The sequence below is a fragment of the Macrosteles quadrilineatus genome, unplaced genomic scaffold (assembly GCF_028750875.1).
Source record: "Macrosteles quadrilineatus isolate MER2022 unplaced genomic scaffold, UCM_ALF_1.0 Scaffold_8__2_contigs__length_117827958, whole genome shotgun sequence".
Taxonomy (NCBI): domain Eukaryota; kingdom Metazoa; phylum Arthropoda; class Insecta; order Hemiptera; family Cicadellidae; genus Macrosteles; species Macrosteles quadrilineatus.
Window position 1 is genome coordinate 104,070,681 of NW_026542601.1, and position 27,735 is coordinate 104,098,415.

Below are 27,735 nucleotides of genomic sequence, written 5' to 3' on the forward strand. Positions count from 1 at the left end.
TGTTTTAAGAGTCAATCACAGAATTTCTTACTAAATATTCTATGCAATATTTTATTTCCATCATTATCATCATCATCAGATCATTTGATCATTTGAGATAATTTGATATTAATAAATCAAATCAATATTAATTTTCTTTTAAAAGGAACATAACTTTTCAAAGAATCACTTCATCAAAAGGGGGTTCTAACTATTATATAACTTTTTACGAGTGTCGTAATAGTGATAGGCATATTTATTTAAGATTATACTTGGCAAGTTTTTTTAAACAATTATGAAATTAAAATTTATCGGATGTTATAGAGATCTTAACATGTTTTTTTTTTTTTACTTAAGTTTAGAAGCGGTTTTAGTCTAAACTTGCGTTTTATGTTACAATTTGTTTGTTTACAAAATAGACAAAAATATAAATTATGCATGAGCTTGCATGTCGAGCTTGGTTTATATGGAAATTGTGATAGTTCACCTCGCCACATCTTATCTAACATAAAACATGAGGTGCAGCTTTACATGGAAATTGTGATAGTTCACCTCGCCACATCTTATCTAACATAAAACATGAGGTGCAGCTTTACATGGAAATTGGAAACACAACAGAAATTGCTACTTATTTGTGAAACAGTTTTGTACAAAATACAAGACACAATCTCTGATAAGTATGCAGAATAAATTACATAAACTTATCCATAATGGGCAAAAACCAAGTTAAGAAACGATTTAGAAAACTTTGATAGGATTTCCCCAATCAGTAGATTTCCTATTTAAATGTTGAACATTTCGCAAATGTTACGTAAACTTTTAATACCAACCGATTTTCATTTTGCAATAATACTGTAATGATAAAATGAATATGTGTCCAGTAAACGTTCTCATGTTTATTTTATTAGTAACAGCTCATATTCCATATAACACTAAGAATTTATTGTCATAAAACGGAGTTAGATGATTTTGTATAAATGTTTAATTTGTTGTTGATGTTAGCCTCCGGATTACGTTGGATATAAAAATTGGTGTAAATACCTGCTTCTTGTAATCCAAATTGTTGCTGTTATGACGCAACTAGTTTCGACTTATCACGAAGTCATCTTCGGGCGTCCAGGTGATGTCAATTCACTTCATCAGAAGGTCGTCAATACACACATACGTTCATACACGAACATGGTCACGGTTACGAACAAAAACACAGACACGAACATTGAAACGAAAAAAGTACGATTTAACGAGTAAAAGCTAAAAATGGTAACACCGGTGAGGATTATGCGTCACGGCCGGATGGATGTAGCGTGTAGAGACTCAAGGTAGCGTGTAGAGTCTAGACGCTACATCCATCCGGCCGTGACGCATAATCCTCACCGGTGTTACCATTTTTAGCTTTTACTCGTTAAATCGTACTTTTTTCGTTTCAATGTTCGTGTCTGTGTTTTTGTTCGTAACCGTGACCATGTTCGTGTATGAACGTATGTGTGTATTGACGACCTTCTGATGAAGTGAATTGACATCCCCTGGACGCCCGAAGATGACTTCGTGATAAGTCGAAACTAGTTGCGTCATAACAGCAACAATTTGGATTACAAGAAGCAGGTATTTACACCAATGTTTAATTTGTATTTACGCAGTTTTATAGATCCAAAAACATAACGTACTATATATTCACTGGACAGGAACATGCTATTCTACTTTCAGCAGATCTTCATGAATGACTAATAGTTGATCTAACCTATGTATAATAGCAATTTGTGGTTATAAAAAAGATGGTGATATGTTTAATTAGGGCCTATATATATTGACTTTACAAGTTTGAAGGAAGATTTGTAATCTTACTGCAAAATTTGCAGCTTATTTCGGCGTGACCTATCTTGATGGTGGTTTGCAGATCTGGACTGAATATTTCTTTATTTATGATTACCTTAGAGTTAACGCTTTACTTTTACAGAGTTTCCCAATAGAGATGTAGCTATTTAGGTGGCACAGTGGGCTACGATTTCCTTTTTCATGTTTATGTCCCCAAAGGCCAAAAACACTATCCGTTCAAATTTACATGTATGTATATCTGTGTTCGTAACCGCGATTACTCTGGTCCGGTTTTGATGAAATTTAGCTTGAAAGTGTAGGGCGGAATTAACTTGAATGATTTCACGAACCAGCAAAGTCGGATCATGGGAACGTGGTGCTATGGGGCTAAAAAAATAGGGTTTTATAATTACCATCCCAATCTAGAAAATTCCCATTTTTCATTATAGTCATCGTGTAGAGCTTAAAAAACAAATAATTTCTTACATTAAAGTGATTCTGTAAAATTGAAGTTACGGAGGAATTAAACAATCTTCACATTTTAGATTCCTATGTTTTTGTGATTGGAGAATAAAAAACAGTTGTAGTTTGCTTGTTGATGTATTTATGTTGATCACATTATTTGGCAAATGTATTTATTTCGTCCTACACTATTAACACTTTAGTTAAAACCCAATTTAACATCCCCGTGGTAGTTTTATTGTCCTAGGGCGCTAGGCACGAGCCTGGAATTGTTTTTCACATTACTTCAGGCTAGACCTAGGGGTTACGGCACAATCACTTAAATCAAATCCATTGGTGACTTGGCGGGATTTGAACCCGAGACCTCAGGTACCGAAGTCCCACGCTCTTACCATTACACCAGCTCGCTCCCCCATCCCCGTAGTAGTAGTCATCATTAAATATAATGTTCTTTAAATGGGTAATGAACATGTCATGGACATGGAAATATTTTAGCAAAAATTCAATCAGATAAATTGAAATTCGCTTAACCTGCAGATTTGCTGCGGCGAGGGTATTTATGTACAATACAAGAGTACAAGCGGTTCATAACTATATGGTTTAGTTTCGTTTGAATAATTTTCAAAAACGTTAATTTATTTGAAACAAATATTTAGTATAAACTAGGGGAAACCCGTCGAAATCGACGGTTACTTTCAAGGCTTACGTTAATTCATCTAACTACGATGAATTGGGTGAAATATACATATTTTGAGCATTTAACATTGTTCAAAGAGTAATAAGTGTAAAAAATAACAATATTGCGTTAGTTGCCAAATTTGGTTGTTCATTCAATGATTAAAATATTTCCTATCCTGTACGTCATCGGAGTTATTATTAGTATGTTATATGGTATCTCTTCCTTTGGTAGAACCTTTAAATAGTATTTAAATCGTATTGGTGGATCTTGTAGTTAAACACTTCCGCGACTTCATCAGTGTTTGAGAAAAAATATATGTTTGTTGAGAAGACACGTTCTAACTTCAAAGGGAGTTATATCCGTTACAGTGTAAGTTTGATTTTCCTTCGTCACGTCGCGTCAGTTCATATCGTACTTCTGTGCCAATGAATGAACCCTCTAGCATAGTTTTGAGAAATTGACTATGGGGTTACTGATAAAGCTGGAATTCCTTGACATGGGGGACGTCAGTTAGTTGTCTCGGCCTTATCAATAACATAAAATTGTCAATACAATCTCTCTACGGAATGTTAGGTGTAGTGGAATACATGAAGTAAAGTTGGATTTTATTCTTGAACTGTTAGGGGCCTCCTAGTTCATAATATGATCTTGGCGGCTTCATTGGCAATAAATAATGCAAATGACATAGCAATGGAACATTTCCAAAAAGCAAAAATACTGTAAAATGGCTGTTACGTATATTGACGTTTACATATTGTTAATCAACGTATATGATAAATACTTTAATCCTTTAATACGTTTTTTATGGCGACCATTCAGGTAAGCCAAGTATGAATGGAGATGAGTGTAGGATGAATGGCACGATCTTGAAGTCTTGTTAGTGACTAAGGCCGACATTCCTTGGATACAGCTGTTAACTAATAGCCCATACAGCGAATGGCAACCAAGGGACCTACAGTTTATAGTTGAATTGGAACCAAATTTCTTTGCATTGGTATTTATGAATTGGTATAATTATCAGGATAACACTGCGGGTAGTTGTAGTACTCACTCGTGCGGACGTTAATCCACACCAGGGAGTATCGCATCCACAGTGCATTCCTATAAATATCCACAATTCGTGACCTCCTAGTAGCTGGATTACAGGACGACGCCACCCGTCCCAGTCAAAGGATTATGTGATCTAGTTTAAAAGGAATATGACCTTTCTGTCATGACAGTAGCTGCTTAAATTGTATTTTCTCTTTGTACCATATTATACAGCCAAAATGTCGTGTTATTTTCAATAATGTTACAAATTCGGTGCGCCAAAGTCCGTAATATAGGCAGGTGCAAATAATTTGTCAAGATGGGTACCATTTTAGGCAATGTTTCTAAGTTTGGATTTTATTAGACACAATAAGAGCAGATATTTCTACATAAATATTTGATATTTTGTAGAATAATATGTTAAAATGTAGGCAAAAGTGGCGAAAAAGGCACACACCAACCCGTACAATAGATATAAGATAGTTCAATAAGAAATAATTTAAGAATTGCTGTGATAAAAGGATTTTCCACTGATTTCGTAATGGAACGTTATATTGCAAAACATGGCATGATAAAGAAGAAAATCAATTTTAAAATCAGAAAATAACATTGCAAATACTTATTTGGTAGAATTCAACTCCCAATAAATATGTGTTGTTTGAAATACAATTTAAAAATGAACAGCTGTTTCATTAAAAAGTATTATTCTCATGGCAAAAATGTAAACAACTCTGTGGAGGGATCTTTTAAAGCTTCTGGGGCAGAGTCCTAAGGGATTTTGCTTAGTTTTTCTTTTGATAACTCATCTACAGACCAAGACCTTTCTTTGGACACCTCTACCAAGTTTCTACGCCCAACCGTTCTCTCAAATTAGTGGGGACAAAGTTTCCAATCAAATATTTAGATTCCCCCATGTTAATCTTATGGGAGAAACTCCAACTTTGATGGCCTGTAGGGCAAAGCCCGAGGATTTTTACTACATGAATTGGTGAAAGGGGGCGTCTACACAAAAAATACTTTATTTTGACACGTCGTTTGTAAAAATCCGTCCATTATTAACGGAGGAGTAGTGTTTTCTAGAAATCGCCTTCACGTATTATATATAAGGATGCCCTATCTATTGGACACATCTATTTTCAATCTATGATGCAACTTAGTGAAAATATGTATGCATAGATGATACATTGCGTCATTTTGCATTTGTTGTGTGTATTTTTTCTAAGTAACAAGTGAAACAAGCTCAATAATAATGCTGAAAACATCCATAATATGAACTCCAATATTTAGGCAATTTAAAGTGTAAAAAAAATAACATACACGGCTCAATACTGGAAATTCAAAATTCCATTAACTAAATTGTAAACCAAGGTTCGTAAGGTATACAACCCTCTGACCTTAGTTAGCTACCCAAACCTTATTTCGAGACGATCATTATTCTGAGATGGTCTACAGTGAAGAGGAGGTTGAATTGGAATGTTTCTTTTCCACTCGGTTGGTTTCTATAAAGATCTGAACGCATGTAAAATAAGATGTGTTCACATACAAAGATGATTTCTTAAGGTTGTTGGAACGTACATTTTCCAGCACTCCGTTTTAGTGAATTTGTTTATAACAGTTTGAATACAAACAAATTTATGGTACTCTCAAAACTTTGGTATATTAATATATAAAAAATTACTACTATTGTTGGTGGTGGATGAGGTTACTACCGGGTTAGCTATATATATAATACGCTAAGCCGATTTTTGTGAACAGAACTCCTCCCTCATTTTTGGACCGATTTTGATGATTAAAGTGTCAAAAAAATTGCCTTGATCTATAGTTTTGCAAAGTGTTTTTTGTTTTTTGATATCTTTATTGGTTTGGGCAGAATCTTCCATCAAAGTTGAGTTTTCTCCCATAAGATTAACATGGGGGAATCTAAATATTTTATTGGAAACTTTATATCCACTAATTAAAGAGAAAGGCTAGGCGTAGAAACTTGGTAGAGGTGTCCAAAGAAAGGTCTTGGTCTGTAGATGAGTTATCAAAAGAAAAACGAAGTACATTCGCTTAGGGCTCTGCCGCAGAAGCCTTTTAAAGATCCCTCCACAGATTTGTTTACATTTTGGCCATTTGGATAATACCTTTTAATAAAACAGCTGTTAATTTTTAAATTCTATTTTAAACAACTTACATTTATAGAGTGTCACTGAATTGTCCAATGGAAGTATTTGCAATATTATTTTCTTGAACTCTTAAGACTAACAAAAAATGGTTGTGCGTGTTTACTAGCGCTAACCAGCAACAAAAACAATGTAATTTATCTCTAAAAAATAAATTCTTAAAGTGCATAATTTATCTCTAAAAAATATATTCTTAAAGTGCACTGAGCAGCAGCTTAAAAAATAATATGTAACTTCCTCATATAGTTACAAAATGCTCAAACTCGCAATGTGACATTTATGATTCGGCTTATATTTCTCCAACAGTTATTCATCTGCAGAAGAAGTTCAGTGTGCTCTTATCGTGTCTAATAACACCCAAACACAAAAATCTTGCCTAAAATGGTACCTATCTTGACAAATTATTTGTAGTGGCCTATATTACGGACCGTGGCCCACTGGGTTGGTAACATTATTGAAAGTAACACGATATTTTGGCAGTAAGAGTAAATACTATTTAAGCAGCTACTGTCATGACAGAAAGGTCATATTACTTTTAATCTAGATCACATTATCCTTTATAAGATACGTTGATTAACAAGCATGTAAACGTCAATATTTACGTAACAGCCAATTTACAGTATGTTTTTTCTCTTTGGAAATGCCACATTGCTATTTCATTTACATTATTTGTTGCCAATGAAGCCACACGACCATATAAACTAGGAGGCCCCTAACCGTCGATTTCGACGGGTTTCACCTAGTATATATTAATTTACATTACCCTATTTTACAATTGACGTATGATATATTCGTTAATAAAATGTCTCTTGATGAATACCAATAACATTGATGTATCGCCTTTGTCAACGTTGAATAATTGATCGAATATAACACAGTGTGAGATTCACACATCGGTCAATACTTTTGTGGAAATAAGAATCCATTGAACTACTTTTCAACCGTGCATTTCGGAACTAGACATTTATAAAAATATTACTGGAACTGAAATGAGTGAATGCTTGTCTGAATTAAATTAACTTAATGGAAACAGTTTCTAGTTTGATAATTTTTAAAATATAATAGTGAATTCTATAAGTCCATGTGGCAACATCTATAAATAAATAAATGGAAGAGGCCCAGCATAGTCAACGAAACCCTTCCCCAAAGGACTCTCCGCCAACTCAGATGACAATAAACAAAACCACTATTCATGAGAAGAATAAATCAATAAATTTGCAGAAAAAAATATTTATGTATGATTGTAATACTGTATGCATAACTAATGTAAATTTTAAAATATGTTTTATTTGCTGAAACAGAATTTTAAATTATTGCCTCAAAATATTTTTAGTAACGTCGTTATCTTACTTTTTTTCAAATGCAATACAGTACTTCAATTATTGTTAACGTGCATCTCGGTGCCTCTTTTATTTATTTTTTAGTAAAACAAGAGTTTTTTTTATCTAATATCAACATGTAACAATTTTTTATAACAACTGTTTTAGAAAAAACTTGCTTAGTCAACAGGTTTGATGCGACGAGGGTTTTTAATATTTTAGTTAATCCAACTGACATCGTATCTGCTTTTGCACATGCAGAGTTAAATTACTCAATACAAACATGTAAACAAGACAACTGTTTGAGTTTTTTAAAACTATTTTTCAAATTGCATTAAGTTTCAAATTGCTACAGGTATGGCTATAATCTTTTATCAATATCTGCCAACGTTATATGTTACATGAAGCAACTCGGGCAGCAAGAATTTATTAGGCATGTTATTAATCTTACATCATAATATGGGGCATATCACCATGATATACACATTGAGTAATAAATAAATAATCCACGATATAAACCGCTACACGATGTCTAGAATTTATTGCTTCAAGATATTTCTTGTAACAATAATGCTTGATTTATAGGTTTGTAAATATTGTTGCAGATAAAATCATTGATACAAGACTTTCGTACAATGTTGCCAAGTATTCTGTTTATTAAATAAAAAACGTTAACATTTATGTATTAAAACCATTAGCCAGTAATAGGTTTTTTATATCTGTAATTTTGTTGCAGATAATTATTTCTTTGCTTTCTCCACCTTGCCAATCTAAACTGATAAACCTTAGATTCTGATAGTGTGTTTTATTTTATAATTCCAAATTAATTACTATTCCCATTATTTTATGTTAGAAACTATAGTTTAAGCGCACCTTTTGACTCCTTCCATTGTTTCAACTGAAGTTAATTTTATGGCTTTTCATTTATATTATAAATCTGATTAATAAAAAAATCTTGTTTATCGTTTCCTAGTTTTATTTTTACTTAACTTGCTAGAACTATTTATAGGTAAATCGTTGAATGTCCTCTAGTTTTACCGATGAGATTTGACGTTGAGATCAACTTAAAAACGCTGCCATTTTGGATAGAGTCAACCTTTTGAGGTTTGAGACTTCATTCTCTATTATTTGAGACATTTAATTTGATGCCCATATGTTAACATTAAACATATTTTACTCCTCTTGGGCCTTTATGTGATCAAGAAGGAGAGTTCCTTAAAAAAAATAAAATTGTTATGAGTATCTTAGCTATAAAAATTTATACGTTTACAAATACGTAATGGTTAAAAATGTATTAAACCGTCCCTGGACATTTCCAACACACTGTATAATGCACTCTCAAATGTTGACATGGCTAACATAATGCAGCATCTCACAAATTCAACATTGCAGTGTAAGAAAGTTGAGTACCGTATCGTTTAATATTTCATGAGAACATTAACACTGGGCGGTGCTGTTATTCAAATACCTTCAGAGCTACATCGTGTTTGTGTATACGTAGTCAGTGATATACAGAAAAACGACGTATTGCAGGTTTAAATAGTAGTTTACACAACGATCGTGTAAATTTCGTGTGTACACGAGTAGGAATTTTAGGTACTAGTCTTGGCGAGTGCCTTAAAATCTTCTACGAGTGTCGTTAATACTATTTACTCGAGTTGCGTACACTACTTAACCTTACACAGTTTTTTTAATTACTAGCAATAATTACTTATAACTTCTTAAGGGAGTTTTTTTTCGTTTATAACCTCTCATTGCCACTGACAGTGATGCAACGAAATTGCACCACTCATTAACAATTTAATTGCTCTTTTCAGCTGATTAGTTGAAGTTTGAAGCGTTACAATTTTACTTCTTTTCCATCAATCCTTGAACCTCATTGGTCCGTTTTCCGTGTTATTAGGTAAAAAATAATGCTGTTAAGTAAGTAAATGATGTTAAGTGAATCCTTTCAATTCTAAGAACTGAACTGAAACGGTTAGTTTAAAAAAAAACGGTCGTAGGTAAAGTATTTTTATGGATGTGATCTAAGCTCACGAGGGGGTTCCAGGTAATATAAGATTGTAGCTTATGGCGGGCTCAGAGTAACCAAGTACATTTTTCACATAGCCAACTGTTGTTTAAATATAATTAATATCAATATAGATACAAACGTTGGTAGTATTATAGAGTATCAAGACTTTAAACAAGGAGGCGCATCTCTGTGGCTTTCTTTGTTAAGAATGTGAATGAAAAACTCTCTGAAGAACGCTGTCAAGTTTAAATCATAAACAAACTTTGATTAAAAAGTCGGATGGATACAGTTCTGTGATACTTTGGATTAGAACTAGGATTGGCCAATGACACGAGTTTTATACTTTTAAATAGAATCTATTTTAAAGCGTTTTTATAATACTTTAAATATAGGAAGTTAAAAAAGTTGTTGTATTTTTATTTCGCTCAATACAGTGTTTGGATTGAAAGCACCACAAAAACATGCGCGAATTGTTTTTCGACATTTTTTCGCTCGCTTATTAAAAATATACATAAATTGTCAATCAAACATTATTCAATTGAAAAGATTGAAATAGTGCAGGTATGGTTAGACTAAGCAAAATAAATTAACCTTACCCATTGTAAATTGCAAAACGTTACTGTTTGAAAACTGAGAATAATTCATATATCTTAATATTTGTAAATATATATTTGTTTGTCCACTACGCACTCAACCGTCCATGAGGACGTCATTAAACTATGGGAAATGTACCTTATATGCTTGTCAAGGTTTTCTTTAGTTATTCCCGACCTTGGAAAAGATCAAAAGCTACCCTGAATGAGATTTTTTAAGCCAATTAATAACCGAATTAAATTGATGGTGATGGCATTGAGGATAGATACATGTAGGCTTATGAATGGGGATCTTTATGTTTTCTACAGTTTCTTTAAACACTTTTCACTACTTTAATATTGTGCTGCAAAAATCTTTTTGTCCTAAGACACTGGGCACGTGCCTGCGATTGTTTTTCACATTACTTCAGGCTAGATGTAGGGGTTGCGGCAATATCACTTCTAAAATCCATTGGTGAATTGGTGGGATTGAACCCGGGACCTCAGGGACTGAAGTCTCGCGCTCTAACAACTAGACCAGCTCGCTCCCCCATAACATGGAGAAAAAAGGTAGTACTTTAATGTGTCTAACATAACCAACCGACTAGTGAATATTTAAGAGGTGGCTGCAAGACGTATTTAACTTGCGGTTAGATCCTGACATTGAGTTAACTAATTATTCATGGCTTGGTCTAGACTAGGTCGGCCTGAGAACCAGCCCAGTTCCCAGTATTACTCCAACAATATAATGCCCATACTAATGTTAAATATTTAATACCATGTTTCTTATACTATTGGTTACTAATAGTAAGTCAAGAAACAAAACCAACGTGAAATAAACACTATTTTATTTTTAGGTGAATAATATGACTTAAATTTTTTTAATGACATGACGTGAGACACGTATAAAATTTAGTGGCAAAATAGATTTTCACAAAAGTTAACACTTACAAGTTTAACGGGATACAGGGTGTCCCGTAACTCTCTGGACATATATAGCGTTATTGCCTAGGTCAAGAACAACGTAAAAGGGGTAGTAAATGGAGAAAATTGGTCATGCATTTTTAAAAGTAGACATTTTCTCTGTTATTATCTATCCATTCTTAAAAATAAGGTTTCATTTAAAACAAAATAAAATGTACAAAAATTTGTTGTCTCTTGCCATTCTTTCGTTAAGTTAACGGTTTTCGTGAAATTTGGCATCAAATATTTTAAATGGCTGCTATTTTAAAACGGTAAATTATTTTTTAGTAGAATGTTAAACAAAGATAGGTCTTAACAAGATAAACATTTATGCAAAATCTCAACGCTGTATCTCAAACCGTTTAGGAGTTATTAATGGTTTTGTAAAAAACACATAAATACAGACAGACGGAAATTTAGGCACCACAGACCCATTTTCCGGTGAAATGTTTTGTCTTAACCTAAGCAATAACGCTATATACATATGTCCATAGAGTTACGGGACACCCTGTATAGTAACTAGTATATCTACAGCATTATTTTCAATTATAATAACGTGGTTGTTCATTAGTACACGACAGGAATTACTTTTTAGTTAGGTGAGCATTTCTATTTGAATCCATTACTCCGAAGTTAGCTTAGAGTATGGACGAATTCGAATTAAATATCTTACAAAAAGTTGTACAAATTGAAATATTTGTAGGTTATCACCTTGCGAAAAGAGTCCGAGTATTTCAGAATTTAAACCTATGCACTATGTCGCATGAACAGAAAACTGTCAAAAGAACAGAATTATTTATTGTGTATCTAAAACTTAGAGACGCTCTTGTTCCACTGAAGCATAACTGCTGTGGGGAATTACATTGGTTAAATAATGTGACCGACATTTCGAAAGAAGTTGTAAAATCTCTGCTGGAATTTGTAATGAAACTCTTCCACTTTATTTCTGATGGTAATTTAAACTTCCCTACTTCTCTAAGTAAGATTGCATTGCAGCGAAAATAATTCGTCATGTTCTACCTACAATTTATTTCTGCAACTCTATTAAATAAAACATTAAACACTGACTATTTTTTATAGTGTGATTTAAAACTTTTAATGGAAAATCTTGGTTATTATACCAAACAAATTCGTTAATTTGGTCGTTTGATTTTTCAGAAACATTCATTAATAATTTTATAAAAACGATAATGTATATTATTTCGTGCGAGGCACCAGTGATGTTTTTATACAGTTATTTAAGTTGTGACTTGTCTGCGTGGGCCGGGATCATATCCCGATATTCATCAATTGGATGATGAATACTACAACTGTATTAAAAATTTACAGTGCATTTTAATAATGAAAAATGACAAGCCTTGTATATTAAATACACCCTCTATGAAAGGAGGTTTACTTATTCTGACTTAATTTTGGGCGTTAAGTTGATTTTATAGTGCTAATCGATACTATACCCACATTAATTATTTTATTGGCTTACAACCACAACATGTGATTTAAATTCCCTTGATTCCAAATATACCTAATTAATCCTTTGCAGGTTACAGTTAGGTAGGTACATTAATTTAAAATACATTTTACTTTTGTATTATTTGTACACATAACTGACTATACACAGAGTAGATTTCCCATCCTATGTAAATATTTGAAACTAAAAAAAGTGGTACAATCTGTTGAGATGGTCTACCAACTAATGCCAATATTCTGTGTCAAGTGATAAATCAATCAGCTGTTTGCTATGATACTGTTTGATTTTAATCAATGATTAACCCAAAACACTATAGTACCGTCTGGCGAGATTGTCATGAACGTCATCTATTTTCTTGGCTTCAAACTTTTACTGGATGGGAAGTCAATGATGGTACAATCTTGGAAACCTCTAAATATAATCATTGCAGCGAAACTCATGAGTATCGGAACTCAATGGTAGTTTTAACCTCTTAATGGTTTGTGATTGGTTGAATTTCTGTGTTTCGTTTAACTTCAATCCCTCTCACTATTCAGAATCTAGTAGTGCGCAAACTAGTTGCACTAAACCATCAGCTGAGAACGACAAGTTATTTAAATCTTTCGCTTTGTGAAGCAGCAAATCCGTTCAAGATATAACGAAGTCTTCACAAAACATCCCACGGGAGTTGACTCTAGGATATTGAGCGTGATTTATGCAATTCTTTCTCATGTTGTGATATTTAGTTGTAATTATTATTTTTATGTGGGTAGTTTTTAATTTAATAACTTACGTGATATTATACAATATCTGACCACTAAATAATATTTTATAACGATGTATAGCTTGTTTCACAAATGTATATATTACTCTTGGTACAATTCAAAATGGTTAAATAGCAGCTTGGTCTGGCCAAGTTTACAAAAATCATCGGTGGGATCCCAAGCGACACTGAAATTACAGTACTAAAAAAATACTGAAAACTGAACTTCTAAAAAACACAAGCATAGATTAAACATACTCCCTTATAGCCTACCCTTAAGGGTATACCCCCTTCATACCCCCTTTATAAGTTATACTCCCTAAGGGAGTATGTTTAATCTATGACACAAGGCACCACAAAATTAGAAGTATTATATCAAACGCCTTCCGAAAAAATATATAATACATGGGAAGTGCATGAAGAAGTACATTTTCTCTACTCTGACTGAAGCACTAGAAGATTGGATATTTTGTTGATTGAAAGACAAACAAACCAAGGGATAATTCTCGATCCAACAATTCAATATGAAATCAACCTAGTGAACTGAATGAAGGAAAGAACAAAAATTATGAATCAACCTTTGAATATTTCTAGCAAAATTTCAAAATTTCTAAAATGAAGTTGCTAAGATTGTTTATTGGTTGTAGAGGAATATTATCAAAATATTTTGTGATCTTTTGGAAACAATATGATTTGAACAGATCCTTTTTGAAAATTATGATACATGAAACATTAAGAGATTCATTGACTATGATGAGAAATCATAAAAATTAATCAGTCTTATACCTGTTATAACCCTTCAATATTTTAAGTGTATATGTTTTCTGTGCCATTGACAACCTTATTTTTTTAAGGCGGACGTGTTTACTTTTATTAATAAATTATTTTCTCTCACAATTAACATTGTGTAGGTTATGTTAAATCTCTTCCTGGAGTGTTATAAAGGTAGAATGTTGTCACTGACAGTCTCGTCACCTTGTTTGTGGTGACATCGCTTACAATTCTGTCATCCGTCATCTAGACAGAGCGTCAAGTGAAAACCCTTCGCATTTCACATGCGAAATATGGGGAGTCTTCTGTTTCACAGCTAACCTTCACGGCTTACAGTGTGAAATAAAACAGAAATGTATCTTAAAAACCAAACAAAAACATTTTACGAAAATTCATAATACATGTTGAAATGTTTTGGAGGTTAAATTTACAGCACAATGTAACTTATGTAATTATTGAGTATACAATAAGCATGTAAATTATTGAAGTAGTTACATGGATTTCTTTATCTACATTACCTTTTAGTGCTGTTTTAAACCGTTGAACATTTCCTTTTTCTCATAGAACAGAATCATAAAATTTAAAATGTTTTTTTAATATTGCATTGTTTGCAACAAAAAGGGTCTATTTCGATAGACATTCCAAAAGACAATGTAATCAATTATTTTCCTTGATTATACTAGGTGGCCTATCCAAATTCAAGGATCGTGTTTCCAAAAACGAGGTAAAAATGTCACTGAAAGCTAATTAAACATTTGGTAAATACAATTATTAAAACAAAATCATAGAATTATTTTTCATTTAGATCAAACGATATTTAATTTAAATCGTATCCATACTGTGCAACCGATCTTTTTATTTGTTACTATCTTAACAATTCAAAATTAAATATTATTTACAAATCAAAATACTGGATAGCTATTCGCCCTTGGATATAAAGATTTTCGGTTTGATCGTGGTAATCGGTGTAAAAAATCGATTCCGGGCTCAGTTGCCAAACTGAATTCGGTATTTTAATCGATTCAAAATAACTAGTAAAAATGTAAGTTTGCAACAGGGCTTGGTTGTGGAGAGTTCTTTTAAAATAAATAAAAAATTGCAAATAAAAACAGAAGACTTAAAGGCAATCAATTAAAAATCCTGCTATATTCTAAACGCAAACACAATTAGGTGACAATTGCGATTACTGTAATCAATATAACTGAGTATAGTCGTTAAGATTGGACGAGGCCATTCGACCCTTGTAGTAGCCATGCTATGACAAGGTTACGTCAATGTTAGGACAACCGGACCTTAATAATATTGGTTAGAAGGGGTTGATGATAGGGGGTAGCGGTGCGGGTGGAGGGGGTGAGGTAGTAGTTTGCTGACATTTGTTGTAGGTCAGTGATCATACCATGATCATAATTTACATTTTGAGTACATTTTTTTAGTTTTAAAGAGGATATTTTTTACAAATTTGGTTATGTACGTAGCTATCAAATCGTTAGTCAGTAAAGTAAGTTAATTTTATTCAATGTAGTAAAACTGTGTATGGATTGTTTCACACCAGTTCCTTTTTTTAGCTCAATTTAACTATATTTCTTACCTGAAATTTCAAAATCATATCATGGTAATGAAATATCTATCTTATGATGGTATTATCCAATGTAAAGGGATATACAGAACTACGAGTTTTGCTGAATAACCACGAAGTAATCTAAACATATGAGCAAAGGCGGAGGTTATTAAAAGCTGAGTTTTCATTAGTATGACGCAGTAATGTGGGATATCATTTGTTTACCTGAGCATTCCACTGATATAAATATTTTCCCCTTTACAAACCACAACTTAATGCAAATGTATTTACTCAACGTCCACGTATGTCTGACAATACATAATCATGTACCTGATGTGATCACGTGATCTCCACATGTGACGGTTGATTAGATTGTGACGTCAGTTACTGACTCTCGTGCTGCTGGTATCAATAATATAGTTGGACACTGAACGTCCACGTATGACTGACAGATCACAGCTAACAATACACAATCATGTACCTGATGTGATCACGTGATCTACACATGTGACGGTTGATTAGATTGTGACGTCAGAGACTGACTCTCGTCCTGCTGGTATCAATAATATAGTTGGACACTGAACGTCCACGTATGACTGACAGATCACAGCTAACAATACACAATCATGTACCTGATGTGATCACATGATCTACACATGTGACGGTTGATTAGATTGTGACGTCAGTTACTGACTCTCGTCCTGCTGGTATCAATAATATAGTTGGACACTGAACGTCCACGTATGACTGACAGATCACAGCTAACAATACACAATCATGTACCTGATGTGATCACGTGATCTACACATGTGACGGTTGATTAGATTGTGACGTCAGTTACTGACTCTCGTCCTGCTGGTATCAATAATATAGTTGGACACTGAACGTCCACGTATGAATAACAGATCACAGCTAACAATACACAATCATGTACCTGATGTGATCACGTGATCTACACATGTGACGGTTGATTAGATTGTGACGTCAGAGACTGACTCTCGTCCTGCTGGTATCAATAATATAGTTGGACACTGAACGTCCACGTATGACTGACAGATCACAGCTAACAATACATAATCATGTACCTGATGTGATCACGTGATCTACACATGTGACGGTTGATTAGATTGTGACGTCAGTTACTGACTCTCGTCCTGCCGATCTCAATAATATAGTTGGACACTGAACGTCCACGTATGACTGACAGATCACAGCTAACAATACACAATCATGTACCTGATGTGATCACGTGATCTACACATGTGACGGTTGATTAGATTGTGACGTCAGTTACTGACTCTCGTCCTGCTGGTATCAATAATATAGTTGGACACTGAACGTCCATGTATAACTGACAGATCACAGCTAACAATACACAATCATGTACCTGATGTGATCACATGATCTACACATGTGACGGTTGATTAGATTGTGACGTCAGTTACTGACTCTCGTCCTGCTGGTATCAATAATATAGTTGGACACTGAACGTCCACGTATGACTGACAGATCACAGCTAACAATACATAATCATGTACCTGATGTGATCACGTGATCTACACATGTGACGGTTGATTAGATTGTGACGTCAGTTACTGACTCTCGTCCTGCTGCTATCAATAATATAGTTGGGCACTGAACGTTCACGTATGACTGACAGATCACAGCTAACAATACATAATCATGTACCTGATGTGATCACGTGATCTACACATGTGACGGTTGATTAGATTGTGACGTCAGTTACTGACTCTCGTCCTGCTGGTATCAATAATATAGTTGGACACTGAACGTCCACGTATGACTGACAGTTCACAGCTAACAATACATAATCATGTACCTGATGTGATCACGTGATCTCCACATGTGACGGTTGATTAGATTGTGACGTCAGTTACTGACTCTCGTCCTGCTGGTGTCAATAATATAGTTGGACACTGAACGTCCACGTATGACTGACAGATCACAGCTAACAGTACATAATCATGTACCTGATGTGATCACGTGATCTACACATGTGACGGTTGATTAGATTGTGACGTCAGTTACTGACTCTCGTCCTGCTGGTATCAATAATATAGTTGGACACTGAACGTCCACGTATGACTGACAGATCACAGCTAACAATACACAATCATGTACCTGATGTGATCACGTGATCTGTACATGTGACGGTTGATTAGATTGTGACGTCAGTTACTGACTCTCGTCCTGCTGGTATCAATCATATAGTTGGACACTGAACGTCCACGTATGACTGACAGATCACAGCTAACAATACACAATCATGTACCTGATGTGATCACGTGATCTGTACATGTGACGGTTGATTAGATTGTGACGTCAGTTACTGACTCTCGTCCTGCTGGTATCAATCATATAGTTGGACACTGAACGTTCACGTATGACTGACAGATCACAGCTAACAATACACAATCATGTACCTGATGTGATCACGTGATCTACACATGTGACGGTTGATTAGATTGTGACGTCAGTTACTAACTCTCGTCCTGCCGATCTCAATAATATAGTTGGACACTGAACGTCCACGTACGACTGACAGATCACAGCTAACAATACACAATCATGTACCTGATGTGATCACATGATCTACAAATGTGACGGTTGATTAGATTGTGACGTCAGTTACTGACTCTCGTCCTGCTGGTATCAATAATATAATTGGACACTGAACGTCCACGTATGACTGACAGATTGCAGCTAACAATACACAATCATGTACCTGATGTGATCACGTGATCTACACATGTGACGGTTGATTAGATTGTGACGTCAGTTACTGACTCTCGTCCTGCTGGTATCAATAATATAGTTGGACACTGAACGTCCACGTATGACTGACAGATTGCAGCTAACAATACACAATCATGTACCTGATGTGATCACGTGATCTACACATGTGACGGTTGATTAGATTGTGACGTCAGTTACTGACTCTCGCCCTGCTGGTATCAATAATATAGTTGGACACTGAACGTCCACGTATGACTGACAGATCACAGCTAACAATACACAATCATGTACCTGATGTGATCACGTGATCTACACATGTGACGGTTGATTAGATTGTGACGTCAGTTACTGACTCTCGTCCTGCTGGTATCAATAATATAGTTGGACACTGAACGTCCATGTATAACTGACAGATCACAGCTAACAATACACAATCATGTACCTGATGTGATCACGTGATATACACATGTGACGGTTGATTAGATTGTGACGTCAGTTACTGACTCTCGTCCTGCTGGTATCAATAATATAGTTGGACACTGAACGTCCACGTATGACTGACAGATCACAGCTAACAATACACAATCATGTACCTGATGTGATCACATGATCTACACATGTGACGGTTGATTAGATTGTGACGTCAGTTACTGACTCTCGTCCTGCTGGTATCAATCATATAGTTGGACACTGAACGTCCACGTATGACTGACAGATCACAGCTAACAATACACAATCATGTACCTGATGTGATCACATGATCTACAAATGTGACGGTTGATTAGATTGTGACGTCAGTTACTGACTCTCGTCCTGCTGGTATCAATAATATAGTTGGACACTGAACGTCCACGTATGACTGACAGATCACAGCTAACAATACACAATCATGTACCTGATGTGATCACGTGATCTACACATGTGACGGTTGATTAGATTGTGAAGTCAGTTACTGACTCTCGCCCTGCTGGTATCAATAATATAGTTGGACACTGAACGTCCACGTATGACTGACAGATCACAGCTAACAATACACAATCATGTACCTGATGTGATCACGTGATCTACACATGTGACGGTTGATTAGATTGTGACGTCAGTTACTGACTCTCGTCCTGCTGGTATCAATCATATAGTTGGACACTGAACGTCCACGTATGAATGACAGATCACAGCTAACAATACACAATCATGTACCTGATGTGATCACGTGATCTACACATGTGACGGTTGATTAGATTGTGACGTCAGTTACTGACTCTCGCCCTGCTGGTATCAATAATATAGTTGGACACTGAACGTCCACGTATGACTGACAGATCACAGCTAACAATACATAATCATGTACCTGATGTGATCACGTGATCTCCACATGTGACGGTTGATTAGATTGTGACGTCAGTTACTGACTCTCGCCCTGCTGGTATCAATAATATAGTTGGACACTGAACGTCCACGTATGACTGACAGATCACAGCTAACAATACACAATCATGTACCTGATGTGATCACGTGATCTACACATGTGACGTTTGATTAGATTGTGACGTCAGTTACTGACTCTCGTCCTGCTGGTATCAATCATATAGTTGGACACTGAACGTTCACGTATGACTGACAGATCACAGCTAACAATACATAATCATGTACCTGATGTGATCACGTGATCTACACATGTGACGGTTGATTAGATTGTGACGTCAGTTACTGACTCTCGTCCTGCTGGTATCAATAATATAGTTGGACACTGAACGTCCACGTATGAATGACAGATCACAGCTAACAATACACAATCATGTACCTGATGTGATCACGTGATCTACACATGTGACGGTTGATTAGATTGTGACGTCAGTTACTGACTCTCGTCCTGCTGGTATCAATAATATAGTTGGACACTGAACGTCCACGTATGACTGACAGATCACAGCTAACAATACACAATCATGTACCTGATGTGATCACGTGATCTACGCATGTGACGGTTGATTAGATTGTGACGTCAGTTACTGACTCTCGTCCTGCTGGTATCAATCATATAGTTGGACACTGAACGTTCACGTATGACTGACAGATCACAGCTAACAATACACAATCATGTACCTGATGTGATCACGTGATCTACACATGTGACGGTTGATTAGATTGTGACGTCAGTTACTGACTCTCGTCCTGTTTCTATTCCTCTTCCAAGCATGTAATTGCTTGGTTCAAATAGGCGAAATACTTCAAATAGTTATTTGATAAATAATCGGTTCCATAAAGTTATATAGTATTCTTACATCGTACTGTAGTAAGATTTTTAAAAGAAAAAAATAAAGACGTATTTATCCCTTTCCGCTTTTAACCTACGTATCACGTTATGGAATTCATGGTTATAAAATGATAAGCCTATCAAAAATTTTATGTTGTAAATTTTCTGAGTTTTATGATTGGAACAAAAATATAACACTTAGCCTAGTGGCCTAGTGAATAAATAATGAAATATTAATAATGGATAATCAGACTAGTTTAATCTTTATAAAGGTTATTTATATACGGGTGAGGTGAAAACGAATTTCTTGCCTAACATCATTTTACACTTTATGGATTATCGATATCGTGTCAAGCGTTTGCAGTAAAGGTCTAATCTGCTTTTAAATTTATTGGTTAAATTATATGCATGTTTATAGCCGATTTTTAGGTTATTGGTTTTCTTTATAATCAGCTTGCATAGGAAATGTGGTTGTTGTTAATTCTTTTAGCGAATTTCCTATATAGGGAATAAGCTATTACCGTAGGTCTCATGGTAAGACCTAGACCCGGGACCGATTTACTTTTTCGTTTTGAGGTCCCCAGAGACCAAAAACACCATAAATATATATATTATTTTCTTGCATGTTTAGGGCTACTAATATAATAATAATCAAAAACATATTTAACAAAGTACCCTTTTAGTAATTATTTTATTTTTCATGACGACATGTTTTGGAGACTTAAGTCCATTATCAAGTAATTTTTACCATAACCCTGGTTTTTTTATAACCATGGGTTATGGTAAAAATGACTTGATAATGGACTTAGTCTCCGAAACATGTCGTCACGAAAAATAAAATAATTACTAAAAGGGTACTTTGTTAAATGTTTTTGATTTTTAATATATATTTCTATATATATATATATATATGTATATATATATATATATATATAGATATTTATATGTATATATATTTATATTTATACTGTGTATGTGTCCGTTAGCGCGATAACTTGAGCAAAAATGATCCAATTTTGATGAAATTTGGTACAAACGTGTAAACCTACGTTTATTCGAACGAGTTCGCGAACCAGCATAATCGGACCATGGGAACAGTGGTTTATGGGGGGTTTTATAGGGTGAAAATGGGTTTTTCCCATTTTTTACCCTTTAAATTACACTTTTTTAAATTTTCTCCGTGACCGTTAGGCATACAACAGCGTATTTTTTTTTCAAATTGGGTATTTTTTTAGTACTGTAATAATTTCAGTGTCGCTTGGGATCCCACCGATGATTTTTGTAAACTTGGCCAGCAACAAGCTGCTATTTAACAAATGTGAAATGTACTAAGAATAATATATACATTTGTGAAACAAGCTATAAATCGTTATAAAATATTATTTAGTGATCAGATATTGTATAATATCACGCAAGTTATTAATTTATAAACTACCCCCATAAAAATAATTATATCAACTAAATATCACAGTAAACATGAGATAGAATTAAATAATCACACTCAATAACCTAGAGTCAACTCCCGTGGGATGTTTTGTGAAGACTTCGTTATATCTTGAACGGATTTGCTGCTTCACAAAGCGAAGGATTTAAATAACTTGTCGTTCTCAGCTGATGGTTTAGTGCAACTAGTTTGCGCACTACTAGATTCTGAATAGTGAGAGGGATTGAAGTTAAACGAAACACAGAAATTCAACCAATCACAAACCATTAAGAGGTTAAAACTACCATTGAGTTCCGATACTCATGAGTTTCGCTGCAATGATTATATTTAGAGGTTTTCAAGATTGTACCATCATTGACTTCCCATCCAGTAAAAGTTTGAAGCCAAGAAAATAGATGACGTTCATGACAATCTCGCCAGACGGTACTATAGTGTTTTGGGTTAATCATTGATTAAAATCAAACAGTATCATAGCAAACAGCTGATTGATTTATCACTTGAGACAGAATATTGGCATTAGTTGGTAGACCATCTGAACAGATTGCACCACGTTTTTCAGTTTCAAATATTTACATAGGATGGGAAATCTACTCTGTGTATAGTCAGTTATGTGTACAAATAATACAAAAGTAAAGTGTATTTTAAATTAATGTACCTACCTAACTGTAACCTGCAAAGGATTAATTAGGTATATTTGGAATCAAGGGAATTTAAATCACATGTTGAGGTTCTAAACCAATAAAATAATTGATGTTAGTATAGTATCGATTAGCACTATAAAATCAACTTAACGCCCAAAATTAAGACAGAATAAGTAAAATACGTTTCTTAGAGGGTATATTTTATAAGGCTTGTGAATTTTCATGATTAAAATGAACGGTAAATGTTTAATACAGTTGTAGTATTCATCCAATTGATGACTATCTGGATTTGATCCCGGCCCGCACAGACAAGTAACTACTTAAATAACTGCAACTCTAAAAACTTCACTGGTGCCTCGCACGAAATAATATTAAAACTGTAGAATACATTATCTTTTTTATAAAATTATCAATGAAATGTTTCTGAAAAGTCAAACGACCAATTTAACGAATTTGTTTTGTATGAAATCCAATATTTTCCATTAAAAGTTTTAAATCTTTAATTTTTTTTTTTTTTTTTTTTTTTTTTTTTTTTTTTTTTTTGGAGTGTCATGGCGGATGGTCACGTTGATCCTAATTGTGGCTCTTGTTTTAAATTAGTTAAAAATAATTGTAATGCGATTTTCTGTGATGGTTTTTGCTCCAAATGGTACCACATTGCTTGTGTAAATATTTCTTCAGTTGAATATGACTTAGTAAACAAATTAGGGGACAAATCCAAGTGGTTCTGTGACTCCTGTGATGTTAACCTTAAAAGTCTGCAGACGAGAGTTGGTAATATTGAAGAATTTATTAACCTAAATTCTACTGTCCAGAACTTAATATCTCTCGTTAAAGGAGTTGTTGAAAATAACCTTGAACTAAACAACAAACTTGAAGATGTTGTACAAACCAAGAAGCGGTCCTCTGCAGAAACCCATTCTCAGCTTATAGGCCTACCTAGGCCTAGTCAAGAGTCAAGTCTACCAAATTCCGAATCTGATGACAAAGTGAATGGACAGGAGGCCGGAAACACTGAAAATAGGAATAAAAGCTACTCCCAAGTACTAGCTAGCAATACTGACAGTAGGCCTAGAAACAAAATTAGACCTACAACTTCCAAGACGTCTCAAGAAGAGGTTAGGTTTCCTAAAACTAAGACTAAACCCATTATAGGTTCAAATACTGACAAAAGTGGTCTCAAGCGTGCGGAAAAATCCAAGGCAGTTTTTGTTAGTCGTTGTTCTTCAGATACGGAAAGTAGTGACATTGAATCCTATCTAAAAAGTGAAAATGTTATTTGTAACAAATGTGAGAAACTACCTACCAGGTTTTCAGACTATACAAGTTTCAAGGTAAGCGTCTCTGATAATCTTGTTAAGGACTTATTGAAACCTGAATTTTGGCCCGAGGGAATTTTTGTAAAAGAGTTTGAAGAACGTCGTTCAGGCAGACAAAATAACGTTAAAAGCTACATTCCTTCTCGTACTTTTTTAGGGAAAATGCAGCCCCGTCAAACTCAATCCTAGGTTATGGGCCTGAAATCTTGCCTAGTACGGGAAAATCTGCTAGTAGCCTGCTTGTGTGTGCTATAAATGTGCAATCTATACGCAATAAAATTGCTGAACTTGAGATACTTTGCTGTCAACTGGACATTGATGTGCTTTGTGTGTCTGAACATTGGTTGTTAGAGGCAGAAACTGCATACTACTCTAGAATCAATAGCCTTGACCTTGTATCTTGTTTCTGTCGAAAAACCTCTTGGGGGGGTGTGTCAATTTATATTAATACTAAATGGAACTACTCTTTGTTAGACTTAAGTGAGTACTGTGAAGAACTGCATGCAGAATTTACAGGTATAGTCATCTCTAACTTGAATCTCATTGTTGTCACCATGTATCACTCGCCTAGTGGTAGTTTTGAACGCTTTTTTTATCTACTTGACATGTGTCTAGTTTATTTAACTTCCCTGGGGTTAGATATTATAATCGGCACTGACCACAATGTGAATATACTCAACCATCCAAGTGAGGCCAGTGATTTCAGGAACATTCTCCGCAGCCATGATATATTCTTCAGTGTCAATGAACCAACCCGTGGTCTATCTCCTTTAGACACTGTTCTTACCAATCTTGATAGCTGGAGATACATGGCCCATGTAAGTGTAGATCAGATATCTGATCACAAACATGTTTTTTTTAAACTAGATCTACCTGAAGGTGTATCCAAACATGGTCTGCAGGAACCTGACTACTTAAATAATCCTGTCAAAACTGTAACTTACAGACAATTTAATGAAAGTAACTACTGTTACTTTCAATGTGTATTGACTGATCTGGCAGTAAAGTGGCTCTCTGAAATAGAACCATTTAATGCTGAACAATCCTTTGACTATTTCTTTGATAATTTCAGAAAAGTTTTTGACTATTGTTTTCCCTTAAGAAATAAAACCTGCAGGACTGTGCCTCCAGCCAAGGCAAATGCTGGGTGCAGTGTAAACAACTGGTACACACCTGAACTCTCTGCCTTTAAGAACTTTATCCTAGGTATCAGTGACTTATGCAAGAGTAACCCACAATTGCTGCCCTACCTTCGTGATCTCAGGAAGCATTATCGTTTGAAGGTAAGGGAGGCGAAGCAATTTGCTACTGCTACTGCCATTGCTACATCTCCAAATGCTTGCAAGGCTGCCTGGAACTACATCAATAGGCATAAAACCCCCACTACTGTTCCTGCTAAAGACTTTTGCACTGCTGATGAGTTTAATTCATATTTTCTTGAGTCTGTTGATGAATTAATCCTCTCTTGTAAACCTGATCCATCTGTTCCTTATGATTGCCTTAATTCTGTTCCATTTGTTCCCACTAATTTTTCATGGACACCTGTTACTGTTGATAAGCTGCTTAGAGTAGTCAGTAGCTTTAAATCCTCTAAGAGTCAAGATTTTTATAACATGTCTGTTGAGCTTTTAAAAAGATGTATCTATGTAGTTGCGCCAATCATTGTAGATATTGTAAATAAATCTCTGAGAGAAGGAGTCTTTCCTGAGGCTCTGAAGATTAGTAGGACTGTACCTGTGTACAAAAAGGGACCAAAGGACAGTACTGTAAGTTACAGACCAATATCTATCATCCCCATCTTTGGTAAGGTGCTTGAAGCAGTCATGTTAGAGCAGCTGTACAGCTACTTTGAGAGGCATCCATCGCCTTATTGTGCCCGCTCAATTTGGCTTCCAAAAAGGAAAGTCCACCGTTCAGGATGTGGACTGTCTTGTTCAAGAAATCTTAAATGGTCTAGAGATTAGAAATTCTACTTCTGTTGTAATGTGTGACCTATCCCGCGCTTTTGACTGTGTGTCACATAGTCTCCTGTTGTCAAAGCTCGAAAGGTACGGGGTACGAGGCGATGCTCTCTCATTGATTAAATCTTATCTTGAAGGGAGGTCTCAAGTTGTGACTTGGAATGGTAACTCTTCCAATCCTCTGATGGTGAACAATGGAGTCCCGCAAGGGTCTATTATGGGTCCCTTCCTTTTTGTAATCTCAATCAATGACTTGTATCACAGTGTTGCAGGCAATGTCCTGCTATATGCAGATGATACAACTCTCTTTTCTAGTCACTCAGATTTTTCTGTATCTAAAGTTGCTGTGCAGGAATTATTAGATGTAGCTTCTATCTGGTTTCGCAACAATAAATTATGCCTGAACCAAGCCAAAACTCAAAACATCACTTTCAGTCTTTCTAGGGAACTGAGGGAAGAAAACACTGTAAAGCTGCTGGGCTTCACCCTTGACCCTCAGCTTGATTGGAACGATCATATTGAAATCCTGTGTGGTAAGCTAAGTCGTGTAATCCATTTGCTCAGACGGTTGAAGGCTGACATGCCATTTGAATTTGTTCGACTTGCGTACTTTGCTTTTTTCCATGCTCACATTCTGTATGGCACTAGGCTCTGGGGTCACTCCCCTGGAGTGCAAAAAGTACTCAAACTACAGAAGAAAGCTGTCAGGGTCTTGTGTGGAGTCCATCAGCTTGAGCATTGTAAACCTCTGTTTGTTCAGCATGGTATAATGCCTGTACACAATGTATTTATTTACCAATGCCTGTTAGAGATTAAGAACAATGAATCAGCTTTTCCATTGGTTAATAATGTTCATCATTATAGCACTAGGAACAATGAAAATATTTTTAGAGATAGAGTTAGACTAGATTTAACTCTCAACTGCTTTCCTGTTGCAGGAATAAGGTTCTACAATGCCTTACCCATAACTGTAAGACAACTCTTACCGAACAAGTTTGCGACCACACTAAAAGCTTGGATGCTTGCCAATCCATTCTATTCCATTAAAGAGTTTTGGAATGCACAGCTTGTTACTATTGGGTTGAACCCACAGTAGTCCAGTAGAGGTATTACAAAAATGTAAATTTATTTATTTTTCTCTGCCTTGCATGGCTTGCAGCATGTGGTTTTCATTTTATTTGTATTTTTAGTTGCATGCACTGCTTTGCATGTTTTTGAGATCCTGCATGTGTTTTTTTTCAGCTTTTAATTTAATTTTGTCAGTCAAGAATGCTAGAAGAAGCTTGGCATGTTATTTATTATTTATTGTATTGACGTAGCCTATTGTCCTGTATATGAACTGAATGGCCAAATAAATCATTTGAATCATTTGAATCATTTGAATCATTTGAAATCACACTATAAAATATTCAGTGTTTAATGTTGTAATAGAGTTGCAGAAATAAAGTGTAGGTAGAACATGACGAATTATTTTCGCTGCAATGCAATCTTACTTAGAGAAGTAGGGAAGTTTAAATTACCATCAGAAATAAAGTGGAAGAGTTTCATTACAAATTCCAGCAGAGATTTTACAACTTCTTTCGAAATGTCGGTCACATTATTTAACCAATGTAATTCCCCACAGCAGTTATGCTTCAGTGGAACAAGAGCGTCTCTAAGTTTTAGATACACAATAAATAATTCTGTTCTTTTGACAGTTTTCTTTTCATGCGACATAGTGCAAAGGTTTAAATTCTGAAATACTTGGACTCTTTTCGCAAGGTGATAACCTACAAATATTTCAATTTTTACAACTTTTTGTAAGATATTTAATTCGAATTCTTCCA

General features: G+C 35.0%; 2 protein-coding genes across 2 annotated transcripts in view; both read left to right on the forward strand.

The window, feature by feature from the left end:
- LOC128999478 (mitoguardin-like) overlaps positions 1-27,735 on the forward strand; it is a 291,882-nt gene that overhangs the window by 23,285 nt on the left and 240,862 nt on the right. The window lies entirely within an intron of this gene.
- LOC128999479 (uncharacterized) lies at positions 24,459-27,158 on the forward strand. Its single transcript, XM_054426023.1, has 2 exons — positions 24,459-25,231; positions 26,848-27,158. Exons 1-2 carry the CDS (start codon positions 24,503-24,505, stop codon positions 26,851-26,853), a joined length of 735 nt encoding a protein of 244 aa, XP_054281998.1. The 5' UTR covers positions 24,459-24,502; the 3' UTR covers positions 26,854-27,158.

Bases quoted from the DNA above. Each gene is read 5' to 3' on its own strand.
- LOC128999479 (XM_054426023.1), top strand. From the start codon at position 24,503: ATGTATCACTCGCCTAGTGGTAGTTTTGAACGCTTTTTTTATCTACTT.